The 25,034-nt window shown below is 38.1% G+C and overlaps 5 protein-coding genes across 5 annotated transcripts; 2 read left to right on the plus strand and 3 right to left on the minus strand.

Annotated features, from left to right (window-relative positions):
• Positions 1–4,698: 4,698 nt before the first annotated feature.
• LOC126707008 (stress response protein NST1-like) lies at positions 4,699–5,334 on the plus strand. The gene is made up of 2 exons (XM_050406595.1): positions 4,699–4,875; positions 4,969–5,334. Exons 1-2 carry the CDS (start codon positions 4,699–4,701, stop codon positions 5,332–5,334), a joined length of 543 nt encoding a protein of 180 aa, XP_050262552.1.
• Positions 5,335–7,920: 2,586 nt separating this feature from the next.
• On the minus strand, positions 7,921–8,517 carry LOC126707009 (uncharacterized). Its single transcript, XM_050406596.1, has one exon. It carries the CDS (start codon positions 8,515–8,517, stop codon positions 7,921–7,923), a length of 597 nt encoding a protein of 198 aa, XP_050262553.1.
• Positions 8,518–8,583: 66 nt separating this feature from the next.
• Positions 8,584–10,472, minus strand: LOC126707011 (uncharacterized). The gene is made up of 5 exons (XM_050406597.1): positions 10,170–10,472; positions 9,561–9,956; positions 9,064–9,197; positions 8,803–8,953; positions 8,584–8,700 (listed from the first exon to the last, which is right to left on the minus strand). The coding sequence occupies exons 1-5, from the start codon at positions 10,470–10,472 to the stop codon at positions 8,584–8,586; spliced, it is 1,101 nt and encodes a 366-aa protein (XP_050262554.1).
• A 311-nt stretch (positions 10,473–10,783) lies between these two features.
• Positions 10,784–11,539, minus strand: LOC126707012 (uncharacterized). Its single transcript, XM_050406598.1, has one exon. The coding sequence runs from the start codon at positions 11,537–11,539 to the stop codon at positions 10,784–10,786; it is 756 nt and encodes a 251-aa protein (XP_050262555.1).
• An 8,866-nt stretch (positions 11,540–20,405) lies between these two features.
• LOC126705969 (serine/threonine-protein kinase RIPK-like) lies at positions 20,406–23,023 on the plus strand. The gene is made up of 5 exons (XM_050405209.1): positions 20,406–21,099; positions 21,224–21,359; positions 21,493–21,629; positions 21,739–21,862; positions 22,236–23,023. The coding sequence occupies exons 1-5, from the start codon at positions 20,719–20,721 to the stop codon at positions 22,775–22,777; spliced, it is 1,320 nt and encodes a 439-aa protein (XP_050261166.1). The 5' UTR covers positions 20,406–20,718; the 3' UTR covers positions 22,778–23,023.
• The last annotated feature ends 2,011 nt before the right edge of the window (positions 23,024–25,034 follow it).

Below are 25,034 nucleotides of genomic sequence, written 5' to 3' on the forward strand. Positions count from 1 at the left end.
AGAGAAGACGATGATGATGATGATGAAGAAGAAGATGAAGGATTGAAACATAAGGAAATCCCTCATCTATCTCCTTAATTCTCAGATCCCTTAAGTCTCTGCCACCATTGGGTTTGTATTTGATTTTGATTTTGGGTTTGGGTTATGGGTTTTCAATTAATGGTTTAATTTTGAGTTGATTTTCTGTGGATTTTGGGTTTGATTTTGAATTGATTTTGTTTTGGGTTGATTTTGAGTTGGGTTTGGGATGGGTTTTCCAATGGGGTTTGAGTTGATTTTAAGTTGTTTTGTACTTTTGTGTTGATTTTGAGTTATTTTTTGTTTGATTTTGTTGATTTTGTGTTTGGATGATCAAATGTTGAAATGGGTTGGGGTGGTAGACCGGTGATAGTTGGGTGGTGCTGTGTTTGTAGCAGCACGGAAAGGGCAGAACAGAGAGAAGAGATAAGAGTCGTGAGTAAGCTTTAGGGCAAAGGGCAGAGCAAAGAGATGAGATGAGAGGAATGAGGAATAGGCATGAGAATTGAGGACATGAGCATGATTTATTGAAGGGTAATTTGGTAATTGCCCGAAGAGTCCAACGGATAGTTGATCAACATGCATGGACGTTTTTTCTAAAATGGACCTCCAGAGCTCCTTTATGGCTTGCGCGTTCTTAGCCTTGGCCCAAAACGCAACTTTTTCCAAAAAGTTGCGTTTTATACCTAACCAAACGAGTTTTGTGGTTCAGCTTTCTTCAAAACAGGCTTTTTGGGTTGAAAACGTTGAAACAAACAGGCACTAATTAGAAAACTTAAAAAGGTGGGCTGGGACTCAAGAGTTTGGACATGTGAAAATAAAAACAGGGTGCCTTTTCTTTGGACTTATCACTCGATTATTTTTTTCTAATACTTAATGCATTTTTATCAAGCAAATCCCTATGTCACTACATCAGCTACAAATTCTCATCAATTTATTATTTATTATTTATTTTTTTTCTTGTTGTATACAATGGTGTAGTAAAAAGATACTGGAGTAATAAAAAGATACATGCGAAAAGAAATTGAAATAGAATGTGGAAACATAGGAATAGGAGTTTGAAGAAGATAGAATACTGAGATATAATTTGAAGAAGATAAGACTAAGCTCTTCGCAAGTATGTTGTGCAAGCTCAAATGCCCTTCTATATATATATATATATATATATATATATATATATATATATATATATATATATATTTTTTTTTTTTTTAAATGACAACTTTTTATTTATCATAATTTGGGATTGATGCATTTTTCTATGACTGAAATTTCTAGGAGTTTGATGAGATGTAGTACAAAATATAAACACATCAAAAAATGCATAAATCTCATTACACCTCTAGATATTTTTTGTAATTGGAAAATGCATTAAGCTTGAATTTTGATGAATGAAAAATTATGTCATTTAGGAAAAAAAAAAAATAGAAGTGTGTGTGTGAGTTTTGTTGTTGTTATTATTGTTTCTGTTTTAGGAGGGACCATTGAGCTGAATGGCCTAGATGACACTTTTATTTTTAAAATATTTGGGCTAACATTCAATTTTGAGGGGCTAGAGCATAATGTTTCTTTGCCCAAGTTAAAAATCTTATATATATACTAGTCTTGTGCTTAGAGATTTTTCTATTTTTTTGAGTAAAAGTTAATAATTTGCATCTATTATTATTTAGAAATATATATATATATATATATATATATATATATATATATATATATTTCCAAACAAATAAAAAGGATAAACTTTAGAGATAAATAGTAACTGTAATTTCTTTTTTGAGCGGAAAAAAAAATCCTAAATTTTAAGAGTTTTCTTTTTAAATTTAAAATAAAATTTGTTATTTGACATTTATGATCCTACTATAAAAGTCGAGTTGAAATAAGAGAATCCTATTATATATACTAGTCTCTGAGTACACGCGCGTGATGCTCTTCTATTTTTTTGGATAAAGGTTAATAATTTGTATCTATTATGATTTAGAAATATATATGTAAGGACTCAATTTGTAACGACCCCAAACTGGTATTGGGTTCGTACGTTAAAGGCCCAAACAATAAAATTTGTAGAGCGTGGGTGTTCAAGAACTAGGTTAACTCTAAAAGAAAAACGATTAAACCACACGTTTATAGATGGATTAACAGAGCTATAACAATTGATTTTTTCTTTTGAAACAAGTTCAGTTCTTTTGTTCTTAAGGCTTTCTTCTGAGTACTCTTTGTTTTCTGACGTTCCGATTCGCTTTTCTCAATGCTTTCTTTCATGTTATATACTGCCTTCTTCATATCATCTTCACCACACACGTGTAAGTCGAGTTCAGGGGATCTCTTTCTGTCCTATTTATCACCTTCTAGAACCTCCTACTAGCAGCTGTAAGGCTGCTTCATCACTGTTCAGGCATCACCTCCACATTAATGCGGCTAGAGAGTTGGTTGAGAGGCAATTAATGCGGAGGCAGCTGTTGTTATAGATATTTGTTTGCCTTCTCTTTCTTACCCTTGGTCCCTTATCCCACTTTTAGTGGTGACGTAGCTCCGAAGTACGTTTGTAACAAGGTGGCGTTCTGATCGTCCTCGGACTCATATTGTCGAGAAGGATTTTGTCCTCGGACGAATACTGAACTTACCTTACGTGATATCTACTATTTCTTTCGTTTGGTTACCCCTACAACCTGGTATGGGCCTCCTTGGATAGCTTTACGTCCTCGGATGGGCTACAGGCCCAATTAACTTGACTTTAATAATTTTAGTGACTAACCAGCCCCCATAATAGCCCCTCAAAATCTTGCTTTTCGACTCCTCAGGAGAAAAGATGGATTTTGATGTCATAAGCCCATACTCGTTCATGTTTTGGGGCATGCTTCTGACGCTTCAGCATCCCGATTATGACAGCATTAAATTTTGGTGACGCCCTTGTCTCTCACGCCCAACGGTGAGATGTAAATCGAACGGTAGAGGGCCCATCTTGTTTCGCGAGCGGGAACTTTACCGCTCATAATTTCTACACGACTATAAAGGCGTTCTTAAATCAATTCTCTTTCTTACCTTCAGTGATCACACAGTTCTATAGCTCATACATTGAACCTGCCTTTCTCCTTTTTCGTCGTTTTCCTGGCGTCTACAAATACTCAAATCTTGTCCGAGGTCCCTCTTTCAAACCTGTAAGTCTTCTCAAAACCTTTACCGCTTTTATCTTAAACTCGTTAATTTCTCTACTAAATCCTTTAGAAAAATGGGGAAAAAGAAGAGTACATTTCGATGTCTAGTTGAGCCCGAGGAAGGTATCAGAAATTTCCGCTCTAAGTATAGGATCCTCTCTACGGTGGGTATGAGGTACGTAACCCAAGGGGAATGGGCCGACGCTAGACAAACAGGGGAAGTGGTTATTCCCATGATTGCCTTCATAGAAGGCGGGATGACCATCCCCATAGGTAGTATTACTAGGAACTACCTTAGGTTCTTTAGGTTATCCCCTACTCAATGTGCCCAAAATATGTTTAGGGTCCTAGGAAGTATAGATGCTTTGAACGAGAGGATGGACCTAAAATTGACCCATCATGACGTGAATTAGGTGTACAATCTCCACCACTTGAAGGGGCAGGGGTATTATCTCAAGTTGAGATATCTCGAGGTGAGGCTGATTCAGTGTCTTCCCACTTCGAACAAGAACCTAAAGGAGGATTTCCTTATCTTCTCTAGGGAATGGCACGATGGTCTGCCATGCCCTATGGTGGAAGGAGTACCAGGTGGGAGTGTAGTCATATATTCATAGCATTTGGTTTATATGTACATTTTTTTTTTTTGAGTCTTGGTATTCCTATCTCTAACAACGCTTCACTCCAATTCAATGGTCTTGCAGATAGACGTTACACAAAGCCCAACCTTAGGTTAGTTAATCAGGCGAGCTTGGATAAGGTATTGAAAGCCGAGATATATGTGAACGAAGCTGACGGCCAACTCCGGGCAGCACATTTAATCCTTGGCTATACTCCCCTATCGTTTGCTTTCCAGGCGCCGAAGTGCGTGATCAGAGCTCGCGATCCTCGGCTTCACCGTATCAGTGTTGCCTTCAAGGGGTTCATTGTTCCTAAAGGTATTCCACTTCCCCAAGATACATCCTGTACCGAGCCCCTTTTCATGGCCGACGTCTCGACAGGAGCCTCTTCATCTCAGCTTACCCTCAGAGAAGAGGAAGTAGAAGAGAGAGAGGAAGAGGAAGAAGAAGAGGAAGAAGAAGAGGAAGAAGTTGTAGAACTCTCTGACTCTTCGGACGACTTTGGGATTTTTGATCAATCCATACGCTTCGAAGAAGATCCTGACGAGATGGGGATACGAAGGAAGCCCCAAAGAAGTTTGATGGAGTTGATGGAAGGTCAGCCCGGGAAGAGTGCCCCGGCAAAATCAACACAACCCCAAATTCCATCTCTTCCCACTAGGTCTCCTCCTCCCGCTCCTCACTAGCCTTCTCATCAACCTCCCCAGCTAGCCCGTCCTGATGCTGCCGAGTTAAAAAGGCGCAGGGAGCAGAAGGGTAAGGAGGTGGTAGACGTTGGCAATTCTCGTCCTACTCGTGAAGAGGATGCCCAACGAGCTGCAAAGCAGCAAAAAATCAGACACCAAGCTCCGCGAGGCCAGGAGAGGTCTGATACCCAAGTTTCTGAGCTACAAGCATGGTTGCCAGCACCTATGCACGGCGGGGAGCCCCTACGAGATGATGCATCTATTAGGGACTTCAACGGCGGCGTAGGGTGCCACATAGCCTCGGCCATAGAGGATGCCTTGTTGTTCCCAAGAGATATGGCCGGAATAAAGAATGTGAGGAAGAATGAACTCATCCTCAACAATAAAAGATACTTGGGCATGGTAAGAAGCTGACTCTTTTCTTTTTTCTTTTTGTGATCATTACTCGCTAGTATGCACTTTTTACTGACTATAGTGTTAACTTTTTCCCTATAGATTATCCAAAATACTTTCAAGTTGGATGAGATGTTCAATCTCTGCTCCAATCAGTTAGATGATGAAAGGAAGAAACGGGCAACGGCTGTACAGACTTTGTCCCAATCTGAACAGGATTTGGCCGATGCGAAGAAAAAGTTACTTACTGAGGAGCAAGCTCGCAAGAGCGCTGAGTTGGCCTTGGAAGGTTATCAAAAACAGGCCGAGGACCAGGGGAACCGCTTGCGTGAGGCGAATGCCAAACTGAAGAAGGCTCGGGAACAGGCTGTAGCCCTTAGGAAGCACTTGGAGGAAACCCAAAAGCTGAGGGAGCAAGCTGAAAAGTCCAGGGAGGAAGCCGAGAAAGCAAAGACCGAGGCCGAATAGGCAATGAATGAAGCTGAGCAGAAAGGCTATGAGGTCGGTATAGCTGAGACTGAGGATGCTTTGAGAGCCGAGGTGCCAGTGGTGTGCCACATCTACTGTGCCAAAACTTGGGATAAGGCCTTTAACCGAGCTGGGGTTGAGGCTTCATCTGAGTTAAGGAGGCCAGAGAAGGTATTCTATCCTGAGGCAATCCGCCCCTCAGCTCCTCCAAACCATCAAGCTGAAGCCACTCCCTTAACCGTTAATCCCAATAAGGAGGTTTTGCCTCTAAGTCTTCCTCCTCCTGGCTAGCCAGAACCAGCTAAAAGGAGTATTGCCCCTCCAGAAGCTTCCTCGAACAAGACTGCAACTGCTTCTGAGGCAGAGGTGGCCTCCCAAAGTTTTCAACAGGATTTGGCCTCCACGGTCTTGCCAGCTGGGGGAGTTTCTAAGGATAAAGAGGAAGTCACCACCTCGGAGGCAGACAAACCAGCTAGCCCGGCCTCGAAGATCCAATTTAAATTGAAAAAATAGGACTTGTTTTGTAATCTAATTAGAAATTTTGTAAGGATTCTTATGTTTACTTTCTTACCGCTATTGCTGCTTTATATTATTTTTGTACTCGTTCACTGTGTTATTGTAATTTAGATGGGTTCATTTTGACTATCCTTTGTTTGCATGGGGAAGTATTACTTATAAATATCACCAATTGGCGATTAAAAATGGATGATAAGCATTAATACTGCGAGGTCTCAGGGAGACATTTTGGATACGTACGTATTCTTTCTAATCAATTGAAACTTTATAGAAAGTTCAAAGGTTGAATAAAATTGGGTACATTAAATAATATTCATAGAGTCCTATTTAAGGCTTCAGTAGATATTGTAGGGCATTAATTTCCACTAAGTTTGTGATCCGAGGACCTGACATAACTTAGTTTCTGTTTAACACTTTAGTACATATCATAGGGTATTAATTTCCACTAAGTTTGTGATCCAAGGACCTGACATAACTTAGTTTCTGTTTAACACTTCAATACGTATCATAGGGTGTTAATTTCCACTAAGTTTGTGATCTGAGGACCTGACATAACTTAGTTTCTGTTTAACACTTCAATTCATATCATAGGGTATTAATTTCCACTAAATTTGTGATCCGAGGACCTGACATAACTTAGTTTCAGTTTAACACTTCAATTCATACCATAGGGTGTTAATTTCCACTAAGTTTGCGATCCGAGGACCTGACATAACTTAGTTTCTGTTTAACACTTCAATTCATATCATAGGGTATTAATTTCCACTAAGTTTGCGATCTGAGGATCTAACATAACTTAGTTTCTGTTTAACACTTCAATTCATATTATAGAGTGTGGGAGCACAGGATGCATGGTTAACATAAATTAAAAGAAAAACTCAAACTGGACTACTTTTATTAATAATAATACCTCTTGAGATTATTTACATTCCAAGGATGAAATACAGCTTTTTCATCTAGGTCTTCCAGATAATAGGCCCCAATTCTGGCTACTAAAGTAATTCGATAAGGCCCTTCCCAATTAGGCCCCAATTTTCCCCAAGCTGGATTCTTGGTGGTCCCCAGAACTTTCCTCAGCACCAGATCTCCCATGGCTAGTGGCATCAACTTCTCATTACTATCATAGCCTTGCTTGAGTTTATGCTGGTAGTAAGCCAATTTGACCATTGCACTCTCCCTTCGTTCTTCGATCAAGTCTAAGCTTTTTTCCAACATCCCATCGTTACTGTTCGAGGAAAATGTACTAGTCCTTAACGTTGGGAATCCAGTTTCCAGAGGGATGACGGCCTCGGTTCCGTAGGTCATGGAAAAGGGAGTCTCCTCGTTGAACGTCGGGGCGTTGTTCGATAGGTCCAAAGAACATGTGGTAATTCCTCTACCCACTTTCCTTTTGCATCATCCAGTCTCTTCTTAAGCCCATTGACTATTACTTTGTTAACAGCTTCAACTTGCCCATTCCTTTGAGGATAAGCCGGAGTGGAATATCTGTTTCTTATACCCAAGTCTGAACAGTATTGCCTAAAGGCTTTGCTATCAAACTGAAGTCCGTTATCCGAGACAAGAGTGCGGGGAGTTCCAAATCGCGTGACAATATTCCTCCAAATAAACTTCTTAACATCTACGTCTCTGATGTTAGCCAAGGGTTCAGCTTCGACCCATTTAGTGAAGTAATCTGTGCCGACCAACAGATACTTTTTGTTTCTTATGGCTTTAGGAAAAGGGCCGACAATGTCCAGCCCCCATTGAGCAAAAGGCCAAGGGCTAGAGAGAGGGTTAAGAATTCCTCCAGGCTGATGGATATTTGGAGCGAATCTTTAACACTGGTCACATTTCCTAACATACTCCTGCGCTTCCTTCTGCATGTTTGGCCACCAATATCCTTGTGTGATGGCTCGGTGTGATAGGGACCTTTCTCCTGTATGACTTCCACAAATGCCTTCATGCAGCTCTTCTAGGATTGACTCTGACGTCTCGGGATGTACACAGAGTAGGTACGGCCCAGAGAAGGACCGTTTGTATAACTTTTTGTCCTCAGATAACCAAAACCGAGGAGCTTTCCTCCGTATTTTCTTAAGCTTCTATTTTCTCTTCGGGCAAGATGTCACTTTCAAGGAATTTCAATATGGGATCCATCCAGCTTGGCGCTAGATTGGCTTGATAAACTTGGCAAACGTCATTTTCTGGTGAGGTGGGGGTATGCAAATCTTCAACGATGATCAACCGAGGAAAATTCCGTACCGAGGAGGTGGCAAGGGTTGCCAAGGAATCGGCGTGAGTATTTTCACCTCGGGAGATATGCGACAAGTTGAAAGACTCAAACTTCGTTTGCATACGCCTAACTTGGCTCAAATACCCCTGCATTCTTGGATCTCGGGCTTCCAGCTCTCCTTTCACTTGACCGACTACCAATCTTGAATCCGAGAATAATTCTGCTATCTTTCCGCCCATTTTCTGGACCATACTCATTCCCATAAACAAAAATTCATACTCTGCTTCGTTGTTAGTAGCCGAGAATCCCAATCTCAAGGACTTCTCAATGATGATCTCTTCAGGGGATATTAAAACTAGCCCCAATCCGGCCCCCCGTTGGTTTGCTGCCCCGTCCACATATACCCTCCAAGAGGATCTGCCTTGTGTGGATATTAGACCAACCGATTTTTTATCCATGTTGTCTTGCTTCATATTAACTTCTTCTGGGCACTCGGCGAACTCGGCTACCAGATCGGCAAGGACTTAGCCTTTCACAGAGGTGCGAGGCATATACTTGATATCGAAAGCACCTAGAATTGTGCCCCACTTTGCAATTCTTCCGGTGTAGTCTGCACTTCTTAGTATGGACTTGAGAGGTAACTGGGTCAAGATAACCATAGTATGAGCTTGAAGGTAATGCGGAAGTTTGTGTGTTGCATGGACTACCGCCAAGATGGCCTTTTCCAATGACAAGTATCTCACCTCGGCCTCATGAAGGGACTTGCTTACATAGTAAACTGGCCTTTGGATGCCACTGTCCTCTCGTATTAAGACAAAACAAACTGTATGGGGGGCAACTGCTAGATAAGCAAACAATACCTCATCCACCTCAGGACTAGACATGATAGGCGGCCTAGATAGGTATTTTTTCAACTGTTGGAATGCCACAGCACACTCCTCGGTCCATTCAAATCCTTGCCACTTATGCAATAGACGAAAAAGGGACGACACCTCTCGGCTGACCTGGAGATAAACCGGTTCAAAGCAGCAGTCATTCCAGTTAGTTTCTGCATCTCCTTTGGATTTCGAAGTGCTTGTAAGTCGTTAATGGCCTTAATCTGATCTAGGTTCACTTCAATTCCTCTATGAGTCACCATCTACCCCAAGAACTTCCCGGAGCCTACACCAAAGGAGCACTTTGAAGCATTCAAGCGTAACTTATGTTTTCTCAGTATTCCGAAGATATTCGTGAGATCTTCCACATGCTCGGACACCACTTTACTCTTTACTACCATGTCATCGATATAAACTTCAATGCTCCTACCTAGTTGTGGTTTGAACATTTTAGTCATCATCCGTTGGTAGGTAGATCCGGCGTTTTTCAAACCGAAGGGCATCACTTTGTAATGGTAGTTTTCAATAGGGGTGATAAAAGCAGTCTTCTCCTGATCATCCGATGCTAGCAGTATTTGGTGATATCCTTGGAAGGCATCCAAGAAACTCATCCTAGGATGACCTACGGTTGCATCTACCAACTGGTCTATCTTCGGCATAGGAAATGGATCCTTAGGACAAGCCTTATTGAGGTCCGTGAAGTCCACGCACACTCGCCACTTTCCTGTCTTCCTTTTTACCACCACCGTATTGGCCAACCATTGAGGATAAAAAACTTCTTTGATAGCCCCAACTTGTTTGAGCTTGGTCACCTCACTCCTGATAGCCTCGGCATGCTCTTTTGATGGTCGCCGAGGTGGCTGTCTCTTGGGAATAATGGAGGGATTCACGTTGAGTTGATGACAAATGAAATTCGGGTCCACACCCGGGGCTTCATACGGATTCCATGCAAACACGTCTACATTTGCTCGGAGGAACTTCAGTAACCTCTCCTTCTCTTGCAAAGGCAACTTAGCCCCAACCTAGAAGAATTTTTCCGAATCATCAGTAATAATTACCCTCTCCAAATCTTCACACTTTACCTTGTCGGCTGACATATCTAAGGGTAATACTGGGGGTTTTAATTGCTATAATTCATTATCGGTCGTGGCCGAGGTCTCTGCCTCTGGCCGATGTTGTATAGCCTCTACTAGGCATTGCCGAGCTGCCACTTGGCTTCCTACTATCTCCAATACTTGGCCTCCGGATGGGTACTTCACTTTCTGATGCAGAGTAGACAAGACCGCTCCCAGGGTATGAAGCCAAGGTTTGCCCATAATAGCCGTGTATGGAGAAAAAACGTCTACGACAATGAAGTCCACCTCCACTACATCCATTCCGGCTTGCACAGGTAGCCTGATCAGTCCTTTCGGAGCGACCATCCTTCCCTCAAAACTCACTAGAGGGGAGCTGTAGGTTGCTAAGTCCTCTGGCTTCAGACTTAGCCCCTTATACAAGTCTGGATACATTATATCCACAACGCTACCTTGATCTACCATCACCTTTTTGACTCGTACCCATCAATTCTCAGCGTGGCCACCAGAGCATCATCATGGGGCTGTATGGTTCCAACCTTGTCCTCATCTGAAAAGCCCAGAATCAGGGGGACATCCACCCTGGCTCTCTTCGACGCTTGGGAATGATCCTTGGCCGGAGGTCAGAACACCGACAGTACCCTGGAAGGGCAAGATCCAGTCCTCCCCGAGGCAGCAAAAATAATGTTGATCGTACCAAGGGGAAGTCTTGAAGAAGCTTCCCCACGCATCTCTGAGCCTGCTTGACTTGCGCTACCACTGGAATGATGCAAGAGTTACTTCAACTTCCCCTCTCGGACCAACTGTTCCAAATGGTCCCATAAATTCCTGCAATTTTTCGTCGTGTGCCCATGATCCTGATGATAGTGGCAATATAGGTTCGGGTTGCGTTTCCTAGGCTCTCCCGCTATCTTGTTCGGCCATTTGAAAAATGGTTCATTCTTTATCTTCTCCAAAACCTGCTGCACCGGCTTCCGAAACACCGCATTAACCACCTGGGTATCCGCAGAACTTGACTGCCCGACGAAGTCTTTCCGAGGTCGGTTACTGTTATAACGGTTCGACCTGAAATCCCTCCTCTCCTGAGGGATTACCTTAGCCTTTCCCTTTCCTTGAAGTTGATCCTCCTCTACTCTTCTGTACTTATCAATCCTGTCCATCAACTGGTGTACACTGGTAACAAGTTTACCCGTCAAGGATTTCCTTAAATCATGATCGGCTGGGAGGCCAGCTTTGAATGTACTTATGGCCACATTATTGTGCTCTCCTTCTATTTCATTAAACATTTCCCAGTACCTATCCGAATAAGTTTTGAGAGTCTCGCCCTCTCGTATGGACATAGTCAGCAAGGATCCTAAAGGCCGAGGAACCCTACTGCATGTGATAAAGCGAGCGCCAAAAGCCCGGGTCAGCTTTTTGAAGGACTCAATAGAATTGGTCCTTAAGCCGTTGAACCATCTCATCGCCACCGGACCTAAACTTGATGGAAAAACCTTGCACATCAAGGCCTCATCCCTGGAGTAGATAGCCATTTTCTGGCTAAAATGGCTAATGTGTTCTAATGGGTCTGACCGGCCATCATACAAGGTGAACGTAGGCTAGTGGAATCGCCGAGAAGAACTGCATCTTCTATATTCCTCGTGAAGGGTGATTTGGAAACTTGGCTCAATGCTTTGTTCATGGCGTTGTTACCCAAGCCCCTGCCAGGCGGGCTTCTGTGCCTATGTCGATGGCCGTGCTCCTCTTCATAGGAGAAAGTCTCACTAGGCGGAGTTCTTGACCTCCGCCAATAACTAGCTCTATCCGACTCCTCGGATGATGGTTCGTAGCAAGGTGGGGAGCGTTCTCGCCGGGCATGACGCAACTCTTTCTTCAAATCGGCAATCTCACGTTGCAGGTTCCAGTCATGCTTTGCATGTGAGACATGACTCTTCCCACGAGAGTGACTTTTGGTGGTATGAGTTGTGCGCACACTCCCCTCACGGCCTTTTCTCCGTTCGGGACTCCGATGGGGATTACCATGCTGGGAGCCCTTTGACTCTGCCTGGTGCGGGTTGGCATCTTTCTGATGTGGTCCTGCCGCGTAGTGATGTGGACCTGCTTCCTCCATCATAAATGTTGCACCGGAGTTCTTTTAAGTTAAATCAATTTCTCCCCACAGACGAAGCCAATTGTAAGGACTCAATTTGTAACGACCCCAAATTGGTATTGGGTTCGTACGTTAAAGGCCCAAACAATAAAATTTGTAGAGCGTGGGTGTTCAAGAACTAGGTTAACTCTAAAAGAAAAACGATTAAACCACACGTTTATAGATGGATTAACAGAGCTATAACAATTAATTTTTTCTTTTGAAACAAGTTCAGTTCTTTTGTTCTTAAGGCTTTCTTCTGAGTACTCTTTGTTTCCTGACATTCCGATTCGCTTTTCTCAATGCTTTCTTTCATGTTATATACTGCCTTCTTCATATCATCTTCACCACACACGTGTAAGTCGAGTTCAGGGGATCTCTTTCTGTCCCATCTAACACCTTCTGGAACCTTCTACTAGCAGCTGTAAGGCTACTTCATCACTGTTCAGGCATCACCTCCACATTAATGCGGCCAGAGAGTTGGTTGAGAGGCAATTAATGCAGAGGCAGCTGTTGTTATAGATATTTGTTTGCCTTCTCTTTCTTACCCTTGGTCCCTTATCCCACTTTTAGTGGTGACGTAGCTCCGAAGTACGTTTGTAACAAGGTGGCGTTCTGATCGTCCTGGGACTCATATTGCCGAGAAGGATTTTGTTCTCGGACGAATACTGAACTTACCTTACGTGATATCTACTCTTCCTTTCGTTTGGTTACCCCTACAACCTGGTATGGGCCTCCTCGGACAGCTTTACGTCATCGGATGGGCCACAGGCCCAATTAACTTGACTTTAATAATTTTAGTGACTAACCGGTCCCCACAATATATATTTTTTATTTTTCAAAAAAATAAAAAGAATACACTTTAGGAAGAGTAATTTCTTTTTTGAACATGAAGGGAAAAAATCCTAAATTTTAGGAATTTTCTTTTTAAATTTTAAATGAAATTTGTTATTTGATATTTATGACCCTATTTTTAAATGAAATTACTCTTTATTAATTAGGGTATTTGTGAACCACATAAAAGTTCAGAAGGGAAAAAAATCCTAAATTTTAGGAATTTTCATTTTGAATTCAAAATGAAATTTGTTATTTGACATTTATGACCATATTTTTAAATGAAGTTACCTTTCATTAATGAATGTATTTTTGAACCATATAAAAGTCCAGTTAAACAAAAGAAAGGCTCTTATATATAGAATAGATATATATATAAAATTTAATTTTTAAAAATTCTTAGAGGGCCATGAACCCCTATATATGTTAGGACATATGTAAATTATGTTAAGAACATATGTCATTTAGAATTGGCTAATCTTTTGACAAAACGCATTTTACTTGTAATTGGATAGATCTAGGATGTGTTTAATACTTCAAGGAATAAGAGTCTAGTATTAAAGCCATGAAAATTGGACCAAGAAACAAGTGAAGAAAAACTATTCATTTAAGTTGGACAGATTCTCGACAGTTGCCGACAAATAATATCTATTGAGATTTAATGAAGTTCGATAGATAGCTCGACAAATGTATTTATCGAGGTCTTGATAGATAGCTCGATAGCTGTATCTATCGAGAATTACTAAATTCAGATTTTCAGATTTGATTTTTGGCCCATGTTGACATGTATGTATACGGTTTTTTTTCTCACAACCCTAGACATATATAAGGCTTATTTTAAAGGTCGTCACATAAGAGAATACAAGGAGAACACATGCAAAAAGTGACCGAATGCCTTATTCTCTTTGAAAGAAACTACTGCGTCTTTGCATCTTAGGGTTTTATAATCAAGTGCTTCTTGATCTTCATTGTTGATGAAGTGAAGAATTTTGAAGTCAACATCTTCCTTAAGTTGGTGTGTTAATCACGTACTGGGAGCCATGCATCATTGGTTAGTCATGTTTTGGAATCTGTGCAAAAGGGTGACATTCATATATTGAAGAGTTCAGAGGTTCTGAAGCGGTAGAAGGTTTCTACTGTAAGTTCATTTACGGGGATTGTAGAGTTTAGGGACGAAAGTTTTGTACTAAATCTGAAACTTCTATTTATTATAGTGGATTGCTTTTCGGGAAAGTTTTCCCCCAAGTTTTTTACTGTGAAGCTAGTTTGTTTCATTGGTTTTCTTGGGTCATCATATCTTGTCTTATTTACTTTTCCGCTGTGCATGATATTGATATTAGTTTGTTTTCACAAGATTTTTTCATAATAAATCTAATTAACAACTTAAGTTTAAAACTTGTTAATTCTATCAACCGGAGTCTAAATTTCCCAACAATATATACATTCAATGAGTCCAGCATCCTTGTCGTACACGTGTCGGCTGTTTTGTTTGGTCCAACATATGTGATTTTCTTGGAATTTCATAGTTTTTGGATTCAAATACAAATGGCATCAACTAGATAGGGTAGGTCTTTGTAGTCAATTAGCATACTCTTAACATTAATGGTGTTTAACCTTATTTTAGTGGTTGATGTGCTTCCTTATCAACTATACTTAGCGGTGGCAATTCGTGTTCGTGTGTCGGGTTCGTGTCGTGTCAAGTCATGAGTATTTGATGATATATATAGGTCAACACTAACCCGACATATTTATTAAACGGGTTAAGATTTTTAAACCCTAACACGACCTATTTATTAAACGGGTCAGTCGTGTCGACTTATTTATCAGATTTTATCAAAATGAAAAAAAAAAAATTATGAAAAAACAAACAAATAAATTTTTTTAATATAAAATTCAGAACTAACGAGTAATTGCATCACAAATAATTATTCAAAATTAAAGAATATTACAATATCATAAATAATCAATCACAATATGTCAAAAAAAATAGACCACAACAACTAATAAGTTTATATACCTAGAGTTTGAAGGGTATATCGGTAAAATGTCATTTAATTAAACGGATCAGATGGGTCAAATGAGTTCTATATGTTCAACACTAACCCAACCCATTTATTAAACGGTTCAGCCATGTCAACTCGAATATGACACGAACCCGTTAAGTCTAAACCCATAACCTGCCAATTTCATGTCATGTTGTGTCAGGTTCGCGGGTCGTGTCCAATTTTGCCACCCCTAACTATATCGATGCGACACAAGCGAAGGAATTTGTTTTCTAAATTGGAAAGCCATGCATGTCTGTAACATGAGGCCTTGGTTTCATCTTAGATTACCTAGTCCACAAGGAAAGCTTGATAATTTCATGTCGTCTCGTGTCAGGTTTGCGAGTTGTGTCCAATTTTGCCACCCCTAACTATACCAATGCGACACAAGCCAAGGAATTTGTTTTCTAGATTGGAAAGTGTTGGTGCAAACACAATAATAATGGAAATAACACAATGAGAAACTGAATAGTACTTCTGAATATTATTAATTCAATGAGAAAAATTACACAACACTATTTGGACTGAGGCGCGGCACTCGCTCTCTTTAAGGAGATTCAAGCCCTTGGTTGGCTAAACTTTGTAACCGGTGCAAACCTTCTCTGACTTGTCTCCCCCAGGATACAACAACCCAACAAATGTTGTATGCCTAGAACAGCTTCTGCACAAAGTGTTCAAGCCCAAAGTTCCACCAGAAGAACACCTTTCTTTGGCCCAAAATCTCTCAAGTATTTAGGAATATTATTGAATTCACTCTCTCACACAATACTCTTTGCTTTTTTACTATTTTCTTCATTCACTCTTGATATGAAATTAGTCCATAGCATAGCCGTATATATAGTTTTCCAACCCTTCACATAACCTACATGTTATTTATTAATTTAGAAAACTTCTCTTAATTTATTTAATCTAACTTACATACAAGTAACTCTTTCTTTAACAACTTTTATTATAACTCATCTCTTTATTCATCTTCAGTTATTTTGAGTTTTAACATATTTAATTTAAAATGTACCAAGAATTAAATTTTGGAGTCTTGTTGAAATCATGTGTCCGCGTGTTTTTTCCCTCTTCCTTTTGGAAATTTTGTACGTTTCACATACTAGTTAGGATCGATTAGCCATTTTTGCCATTTTGTTTTTTGACAATGGCAAATGAATTCAATGATGATGCATGCAAAACGGTATGTGCCATGACGTCGACCTGAATTTTCGTTGTAGTTTTGTATTTTCAAGTTTGTTTAGAATCACAAAGATTGGGCCTCACTTTCTTCTGTGTACTCTATTCTATTGTCAATTCTCTTTAATTTCTTTTCTCCCCCAACCTCCACTATCTCCTTTCGTTTTCGATCAAGTGTAAGATTTGGATGGTGCCGACGAAATTTACTATAACCAATCTTTAGTTTTGTCAAATGTCGGCTTGTTTTTTAGTTGTTATTATGGAACTAATTTACGCGGTTTAAAATTTCATTCAGGCACAAACATATTTCTTTGAAAAGTAAATTTCATGCATGCACATATTTCTTTGACAAGTAAAACGAGAAAGAGAGATATCGTTTAGAAAAAAAGGGTTTGATTGGTTCATTAGACTGAAAAAAAAAAGTTGTATATTATAAAAACAATTTTTAAAAAATTATATATATGGCACAAAAAATTATATATATATATAGCACATACTCAAACTTATTAACATCATTCTTAATTTGGATTTACAGGCTTGGGCATGAAATTTTGGCAAGGATTAATATATATATATATATTAACTAACAATTGGCAATGTTTATTACGTTCACATGATCGATAAATTAAGATAATCCAACTAGTGGTCAGGAAAGGTTGACAATACGAACAATCTACATAGAATATATGTTCATACTTCATATATACAAAGGATTTAGGGTGGTCCACCATTTTTATACAATACTGACACGATTATCACTGACACGGCTTAGACTAGTTCCAAGGATTAATGACCTAAATGCTGCGTTGAGTGTTGTGTCATCAAAAAAAAAAAAAAACAGGGTAATAGAGAAGATTGACCTTTTGAGCTTTGACCCAACAGAGTCTTACTGCGTTTTAAGTCTAAAACACACGCTAATAGAATGTTCTGTGTGTACCTAATATATTTTCTTGCCTTAACAAAATTTTATACCCTAAACTCACAAATTTTCCGTGTTTGGCGTCTACGTCGACGTGTATGTATGTATGAACATAAGTTGAGTACTGAGTGACGCCCAAGATGATCTTACAAGGTGGAAATACGAGACCTTTGGTGGTTGAACTAAATTCATACATACCATATTTCTTCAGAGACTTTGATTGTGTTCATATATCATATATCTATATTATTATTCTTAGCTATCAAATCCATCTCCTTTGATGAATTAATGAGCAAGTAACCGCTGGATAAGATTAATCTATCAGCATATGCCATTAAAAAATTGTCTTTGATTCGATCTCAACCTAATTTATTTATTTATTTTTAAAATTTTAAGTTTCTTTCCTTCAATATTTTTTTTTGTACAAGACCAAAGGATTATTTTTATCTTAGTATTCGGTAATCAATCGAAGAAAGCAAGGTGCACTGATAACATTAATCCTTCAAGAAGAAGCTTTTAGAAGAAAGATTAAGTCAATGTGATCATTGCAAATTTCAAGACATTATTTTTGAACCTTGGGTTGTTTGGTGGGATTCCAAAGAGAAGGTAAGGTAGTTGTAGTTGGATTGATTTGTTCATCCAAATTTCTTGACCTTTATCAACACATAATAGTAATTAAAAATGAATTATAACCCAATAATTTTGTTAAATAATGTGTATATATAATGTATGGACAATTAAGTAAAACACCCCCACACACAAAAAGAAAAAAAAAAGGGAGGTTGAGAACAGGGTTGCAACTTACAAGACCATTTTGTCAAAGATATTTTCTGTGTGGTCATAAATTTTCCATGAAATAGCAAAAATCAGATTAAGAAATTTTAGATTGTGATTGAAAGCTGTAGTCGCACCGTGTTACTTACCATAAGTTGTTAATGAAAATATGAGTAATTAGCAACCGTGACCCACATGAATGGTCACACTCTTTTGCAAGCTTAAAAAGGCAGCCTTTTTTCCCGGAGATAGCAAGCACATTGGTATAAACCTATTGGCCATTAGTGTATTATATTACTAGCTTTTGTGGAGAGTATTATCTCACTAGCTTAGTTGTTGCCTAGTGGAGCATATATTATGGCCACTTTAGTTCAAAACTCATAAGGGTTTAAAACTTATGAAAAGTTCCACAACTTAATAATGTTTGAAACATTAGTCTATAATATTTTCACAACAAATTTTAAATAATAGATTATTAACGGCTGTTATTGATGCATAAAAAAAGTAATTTTATAACGAGTTTAAATTAAAATCAATAACAACTTATCATTTAATATTTATTGTAAAAATATTATCAAAGTTGCAATTTTTTTAATATTTATTTATGAAAATTAAGTTTCACAATCCATTTGTTTTTGGTAAATTAAGCTTTCGCTATCTAATCCAGAGAGGATCCAGTTTTTCAAGTTGAAATGTTCATTAGTATTAATATTTTTTTTTTTCCTGAAATGACACTTATGCCCATTAATTGACTTTCCATAGGAGACAACACGAAGAATGGTCCATTAAATACCTAATCCCTCCATTGATAAAAGTGCATTCGAGAGAGGGAGAGAGAGACCTCTTCATGAATCTTCATAATCAGGAGGGATTGGAATCATCCCGTGTGGAGAGGCAAAGAATCTTTCACACAATTCCAGTAATCCATCTTAATCTTATTTAAAATTTTGATAAGATCGATAATTACTGTTTTTTTTTTTTTTAATAATCCCTGCTAAGAGCAATCATTAATATATATAAGACCACCATTAATGACACCTAACCTAACGCAAATTCCATGCAACGCAACCGACCTTGTTCGATACAAACAATATAGAATAGAGACCAAATTCATTGCCAATAATTTTTTTTTAATTGATTTCATTAGATCTATTCCTATATTTCTTGTGTGAATTAAGAACAAGAATGAACAAGATGATCAAAGAAATACGTATGAGCATGACACCACAACCACCATGCCATGATGATATCTGAGGTCAACTGTATTAGAATCACGAGCATCTGATCTGCCGAACAGGATAAGTACAAAGAACTAACGGTTGTGATTGGTTTATGTTTTTTAATCATACGTGGGGAGGTTGTTAATAATTTGGCAGATTATAATTAAATTTGATTCAAGCTTCTAGAAGCCGAACAACATTGGAACCACACCAACCTTTCTTAGGTTTTACCCTTATTATCATTACTGAGTCTAAATCACACATTAACTAATTAATTAATTAATTGATTCATCCCCTCTGTCTAGCCCACTAGGGTAAAACCCACCGTCCATTAAGTGTGAAGTAGTCAAATAGCTGGGTTTTATCTTTATTCTCTCTTGGCAACTTTATTTTCTTCTTCTATGATTTTGTCTTCATGTTTGGCCGGGTTTTTGGTTTGATTTCAAACTTAATCACTATGGTAGGTTGTACTATTGTGAGTGTTAAGAAATTTATGATTCAATCATATAGTAAATAAGAATTATGATTAAATCTCACTAATTAATGAAAAAATTAATATAATATATTAATTTTATAGTAAAGAATAATCATCATGTAACTGTTGAATTCAAATCTTCTGTCCCACTTTTCCTGCTCCACTTTATACTCCACCAATAAAAATATGCCACGTGTTCACCTAATTAATTAAATACTACTATTAATTAATAACGGTAGTATTAATAATTCAATAATGATAGTATTTAATTAATTAGGTGAACACATGGCATGTTTTTATTGGTGGAGTATAGGGTGGAGTAGGAAAAGTGGAACAGAAGATTTAGACTCGTAACTGTTACCATACGTTGAATCTTACTCATTCATCTTAACAAATGATAGAAAAAAATCCTAATACACTTGAAACTTGTTTAATAATCTTATAAAAAAAATAAAAATAAAATCAAACGAGTCAATTAGCTTCCATGGAAAAACTCAGTTTTGGGCTTGTCGCTTAGTATCACTAGAAAGAGAGATAAAAGTGAAACCATGGCGAAATTATGATTTCATAAAAAAAAAAAAGTTCCAAAAAAAAAAAAAAAAAAAAAAAAAAAAAAAAAAAAAAAAAACAAAGTTTCTTCCTTCCTTCTATTTTTCTCACACGAATCATGCGAAAAGTCAAAGGAGGCTAGCCCTTGTCATTTTATCTTGAAACAACTGTGTACACATTGGACTCATCACCAATTCTCCCAAAAAAGTAATCATAAATCACCTAAATCCGCGTATATAAATATTCTCAATAAGATTGAAGAATTCCATATTGTCCAAAAAGGAGGAGAAAAGTCAACAAGGTTGATAGTTGTGAAGCTCTATTCTCTCTCTGGCTGGTTTGGACTTTTTAAAGCAGTAGGTGAATTTGAATATTTGGCCATTTATCTATTTAGCCTCTCCCTCTCATGGTCTTTCAAACCATATATAGACCATTTCACCAATTCATCTCCTCTAAAAGTCTCATTCTTTTCATTTTTTTGTTTCATACACATCTAGCTCCTTGCTTCATACATTTCACAACTACAAGACAACTATATGCTTGTAGTTTTTGAATCTAAGAAACCAACACCAATATTGTTTATCAGCAAGAATGACTGTCAAGAAAATCACGTGGAGATCAATAATACCAACATGTTACAAGTCTGAAGTCCCCTCATCCAAGACCAAGAAAGTGTGCTCAAAGCAAAATTCTTTTCAACGGATTTCACTCTCCGATTTGAGTAACCCGAATTCAATTTTTTCCGAGGACATCTCTATATCTCTTGCAGGGTCTAATGTGCATGCGTTTACGCTTATGGAGCTAAAGGTTATCACCCAGAATTTCTCTTCAACTAATTTTCTTGGTGAAGGTGGGTTCGGACCCGTGCACAAGGGTTTCATTGATGACAAACTTAGACCTGGTCTAATGGCTCAGCCCGTGGCTGTCAAGCTTTTGGACTTGGATGGCTTACAAGGCCATAGGGAGTGGTTGGTGAGTATTTTTGTACAACATTATCTAATTATGTACCTAAATTTCCTAATTTACATTTTTCCATTATGATCATGCAGATTTAAATGATTTCTGATTCTAGCTTTTCTTACCTTTTCTCCGACAGACAGAAGTTATTTTTCTGGGGCAGTTGAGGCATCCACACCTTGTGAAACTAATTGGATATTGTTGTGAAGAGGAACACAGACTACTCGTATATGAATATATGCCAAGAGGAAGCTTAGAGAATCACTTATTCAGAAGTATGCTGCTTTCTCATCTCTATATATAATTAAATTAACGACTTTTGATCCTTATAAAATTACTTTATTCTTTTCCCTATCTGCATGGAAATTAATAGAAAAATTAATTAATGTCTATCATTTGGTTTTGCAGGATATTCGGTATCACTACCATGGTCAACAAGAATGAAAATTGCTCTTGGAGCTGCAAAGGGCCTTGGCTTTCTTCATGAAGCGGAAAAACCTGTTATATATCGAGATTTTAAGGCTTCAAACATCTTGTTAGACTCAGTAAGCATCACTTTCTTTTTCTTTCTTTTTTGTGATTTTTGTCTCTGGCACTTCCTCGACATGGTTGTGTGGTAATATGAACTTATCTTATTGATCATTTTCTTTGCAGGATTACACAGCAAAACTCTCAGATTTTGGGCTTGCAAAAGATGGTCCTGAAGGAGATGATACACACGTTTCCACTCGTGTTATGGGCACCCAAGGCTATGCTGCTCCCGAATACATCATGACTGGTAATTAATTTATTAGACACTTTTTTTTTTTTTAATTTCTTATTTTCCAGGTAATTTAAATGCCAATTCAAATGTGAAGGCCTATTGACTTTCGACTTGTTCCAATTACAACTTTAATACTCAACTTGCAAGATAATAAAGCTAAGTTATTTTGCTAAAAAAATAACTAATAAATTAATATGATAATAAATATGATTGGTGCCATTTTAACAACATAATAAATAATAAATGTTTAAACCACATTTTCATAATTTTTATTATTATTTTGATTTCAATTACATTTTCATAATTAATAACATATAAGTTTGTAATACTTACATAAATAGATAAAATGCCAAAAATTAATTAACATTTGTTTAATGTTCTTTCTCAGGTCACTTGACAGCAATGAGCGACGTGTATAGTTTTGGAGTAGTACTCTTAGAGCTTCTAACAGGAAGAAAGTCAGTAGACAAAAATCGTCCTAGCAGAGAGCAAAATCTAGTAGACTGGGCAAGGCCAATGTTAAATGATTCCCGGAAACTTGGCAGAATTATGGACCCAAGATTGGAAGGACAATACTCGGAAGCCGGGGCTCGAAAGGCGGCTGCATTGGCATATCAATGCCTAAGCAACAGACCAAAGCAAAGACCATCAATGAGTACTGTGGTTGAGACTTTGGAGCCCCTTAAGGATTATAATGAGATCCCCTTTGTCCCATTTGTGTACACGGTTCCGTCTGAAAATGATTTAAATGAGGAACATGCTAAAGAATTGGAAGGACAAAAGGAATTGAAAAGAGAATCCCAAAAGAAAGAGAATGGGCACCATCATGGTCATAAGCGTCAACATAGATCATCAAAGTCACCGAAAATTCACTCACAAACCGATATGCGCCAAAATTGTAGAGATCATCAAGGGATGCACTCTCCTTAATTTGCACCATATGGGCAGGGCAGCATAGACCAATAGTAATGTAAAAATCATACTGTAAATGTAAATACAGGTTTGTTCAGGGTTTCCTTCATATTGCATAATTTGTCACTTTATTTTTTTAGGCCAAGTGTAAGGATTTTTGTTTGGAAAGAAGAACTTTTCTTTAATTGATTTTTTTTTCATTTTTCAAATGTGTACAGGAAGTATTGTTTTTGAATTGTATGTGAAATGAAGCAGCGTTATAAATGTTTTTTTTTTTTTTTTAATAAAATATAATAGAGGAACTTTTGTTTTCAATTGCTTGTAGTGCAATGAAGCATTTATATTTATGGTTTTATTTATAAAGAAGGTGAAGACCATTCAAAACAAGCCCACTAGATATTTAGATATGTTTATCGAAAGCAGACTTTCAACATTGATACAGCTAGGCAGTTTGAATTTATGCAACGCGGATTCCTTGTTAGGTGATGAAGTGAAGTGCCACTAAGCAATTGCACTAATAATTATTATTCTTCTTAAGCAGCCCTTCTCATGGATTTATCGTAAAAAATAGATTTGAATTTGGCTTTTACTTTAAGTTTATTGTATTTTCATTAGACGAGACACAAATATGACACATACCTAATTAGTTATTAGAAAAGTAAACTTGATTCACTGTCCAAGACTTTTTATTTTTATTTTTTTATGTGAACAAATAAGACTTGTTTATATGATTAACGAGCGTAAGTGAATTATGAGAGACAATATCTCAACTGCAGACTTATTGGGCTATGGACATTTGATATTTTTAATGATTTTCTTTAGTGTTGTTCACTACACATTTGCTTTGTCAAATTGTGTATTAGAAGTCCAATCATATAAATGTCGCTATAGACTAGGCAATATCTTAGACCATGAGTTGTCAATCTAAAATCAACATAGCTTTTTTTTTTTTTTTTTTTTTTTTTTTTTAATAAATTAATTAATTATATATATATTTTGCCAAATTGTGGAAACCACCTTTTGGGGTTTGGAATTGTTTGCAAATTGAGCCCAGATTTTTGCACCTCTAATATGGGCTGAACGGGGTCCACCTACTTCCGGTTCTGATCATCCTCTTACTGTCTCATTTCTTCATTTTTTTTTTTAACTTCTGGGCTTGGGCTCGCAAAACTTTTTGTTTGGGCCTAGACGGTTAGTAACAATTTCTTGATCCATCCCCTTTATTTGTTCTTTGCTCCATTCTAGGATCTCGGATTTTCCTTCTTTCTTTTCCTCGAAAACATTTAAATAATACTTGTCTGTGTGGATCTTTTTTATTTATTTATTTATTTTTTTTTTTTTATAGTTTAATATAATTTTGTAATTTTAATTTTATTTTATATATTTTTAGTAAGATTACACAAGAAGAGATTTTTATAAAATTAAAATTTAAGATTTGAAATGGAGTAAATTACTAGGTTTAGTGTGTGCTAGTTTTTAGGAAAAAAAAGTATCAAAAGTATGTGAGATATGTTTAGATAGAAAGTGTGCTAATTTTTAGGAAAAAATTTTCTTTGATAATTTTTTTTGTTGAATTACAATTGTAAGGACACGATTTGTAACGACCCAAAACGATACTGGGTTCGCACGTAAAAAGGCCCAAACAATATCATTTATATAACGTGGGTTTGAAAGGCTAGGTCTTGGTCACCAGACGGTGGTTTGTCGTGGCGTTCATACATAATTAAATCGTGTTCGCTCTAGGAGTCTTTCTCTTGGAGTCGGGCTGGGAGGCTCTGGTTTTTGGCCATTTTTCCCAGCCCCTTTTTTGATGCGTCAACCTTCACATTATATTGCCCTTCTTGGTTGATCTTAGCCCTCCACTTGTTGATTAGGTAGGTGCCTACTTCAGTACCTGTCCCATCAGCTGTCCCTCTTTGCTTTTTGTTAGTCGCGATGATCGAAGTCACCCTGTCCAGGCGTCTTTTCTTATTAACATGATTAGGACGTTGGCGGATGCATTTAATGCGGAGGGGACGTATTTACCCTGAACCAGTTTCGCACCGTACCCCCACGTGGGTCCCATTCTACTCGCATCTCCTTCAGGGGGCTTTTTAGGGGCAGCCCTCAACGAGATGTTGCTCTTCCCTTTGAAGTCTTGGAGTGCCGAGGACTGGGTCATCCTCGGCTGTGTCCCCGGCATTTCGGCCCTTCCTTATTCGTCCTCGGCAAATACCCTTCTCGACACGGGCCCTGGGCCCTGGTAGATCGTGGGCCGGATCATAAGTTCCCCGAC

This window comes from Quercus robur, chromosome 11 (assembly GCF_932294415.1).
Source record: "Quercus robur chromosome 11, dhQueRobu3.1, whole genome shotgun sequence".
Taxonomy (NCBI): Eukaryota; Viridiplantae; Streptophyta; class Magnoliopsida; order Fagales; family Fagaceae; genus Quercus; species Quercus robur.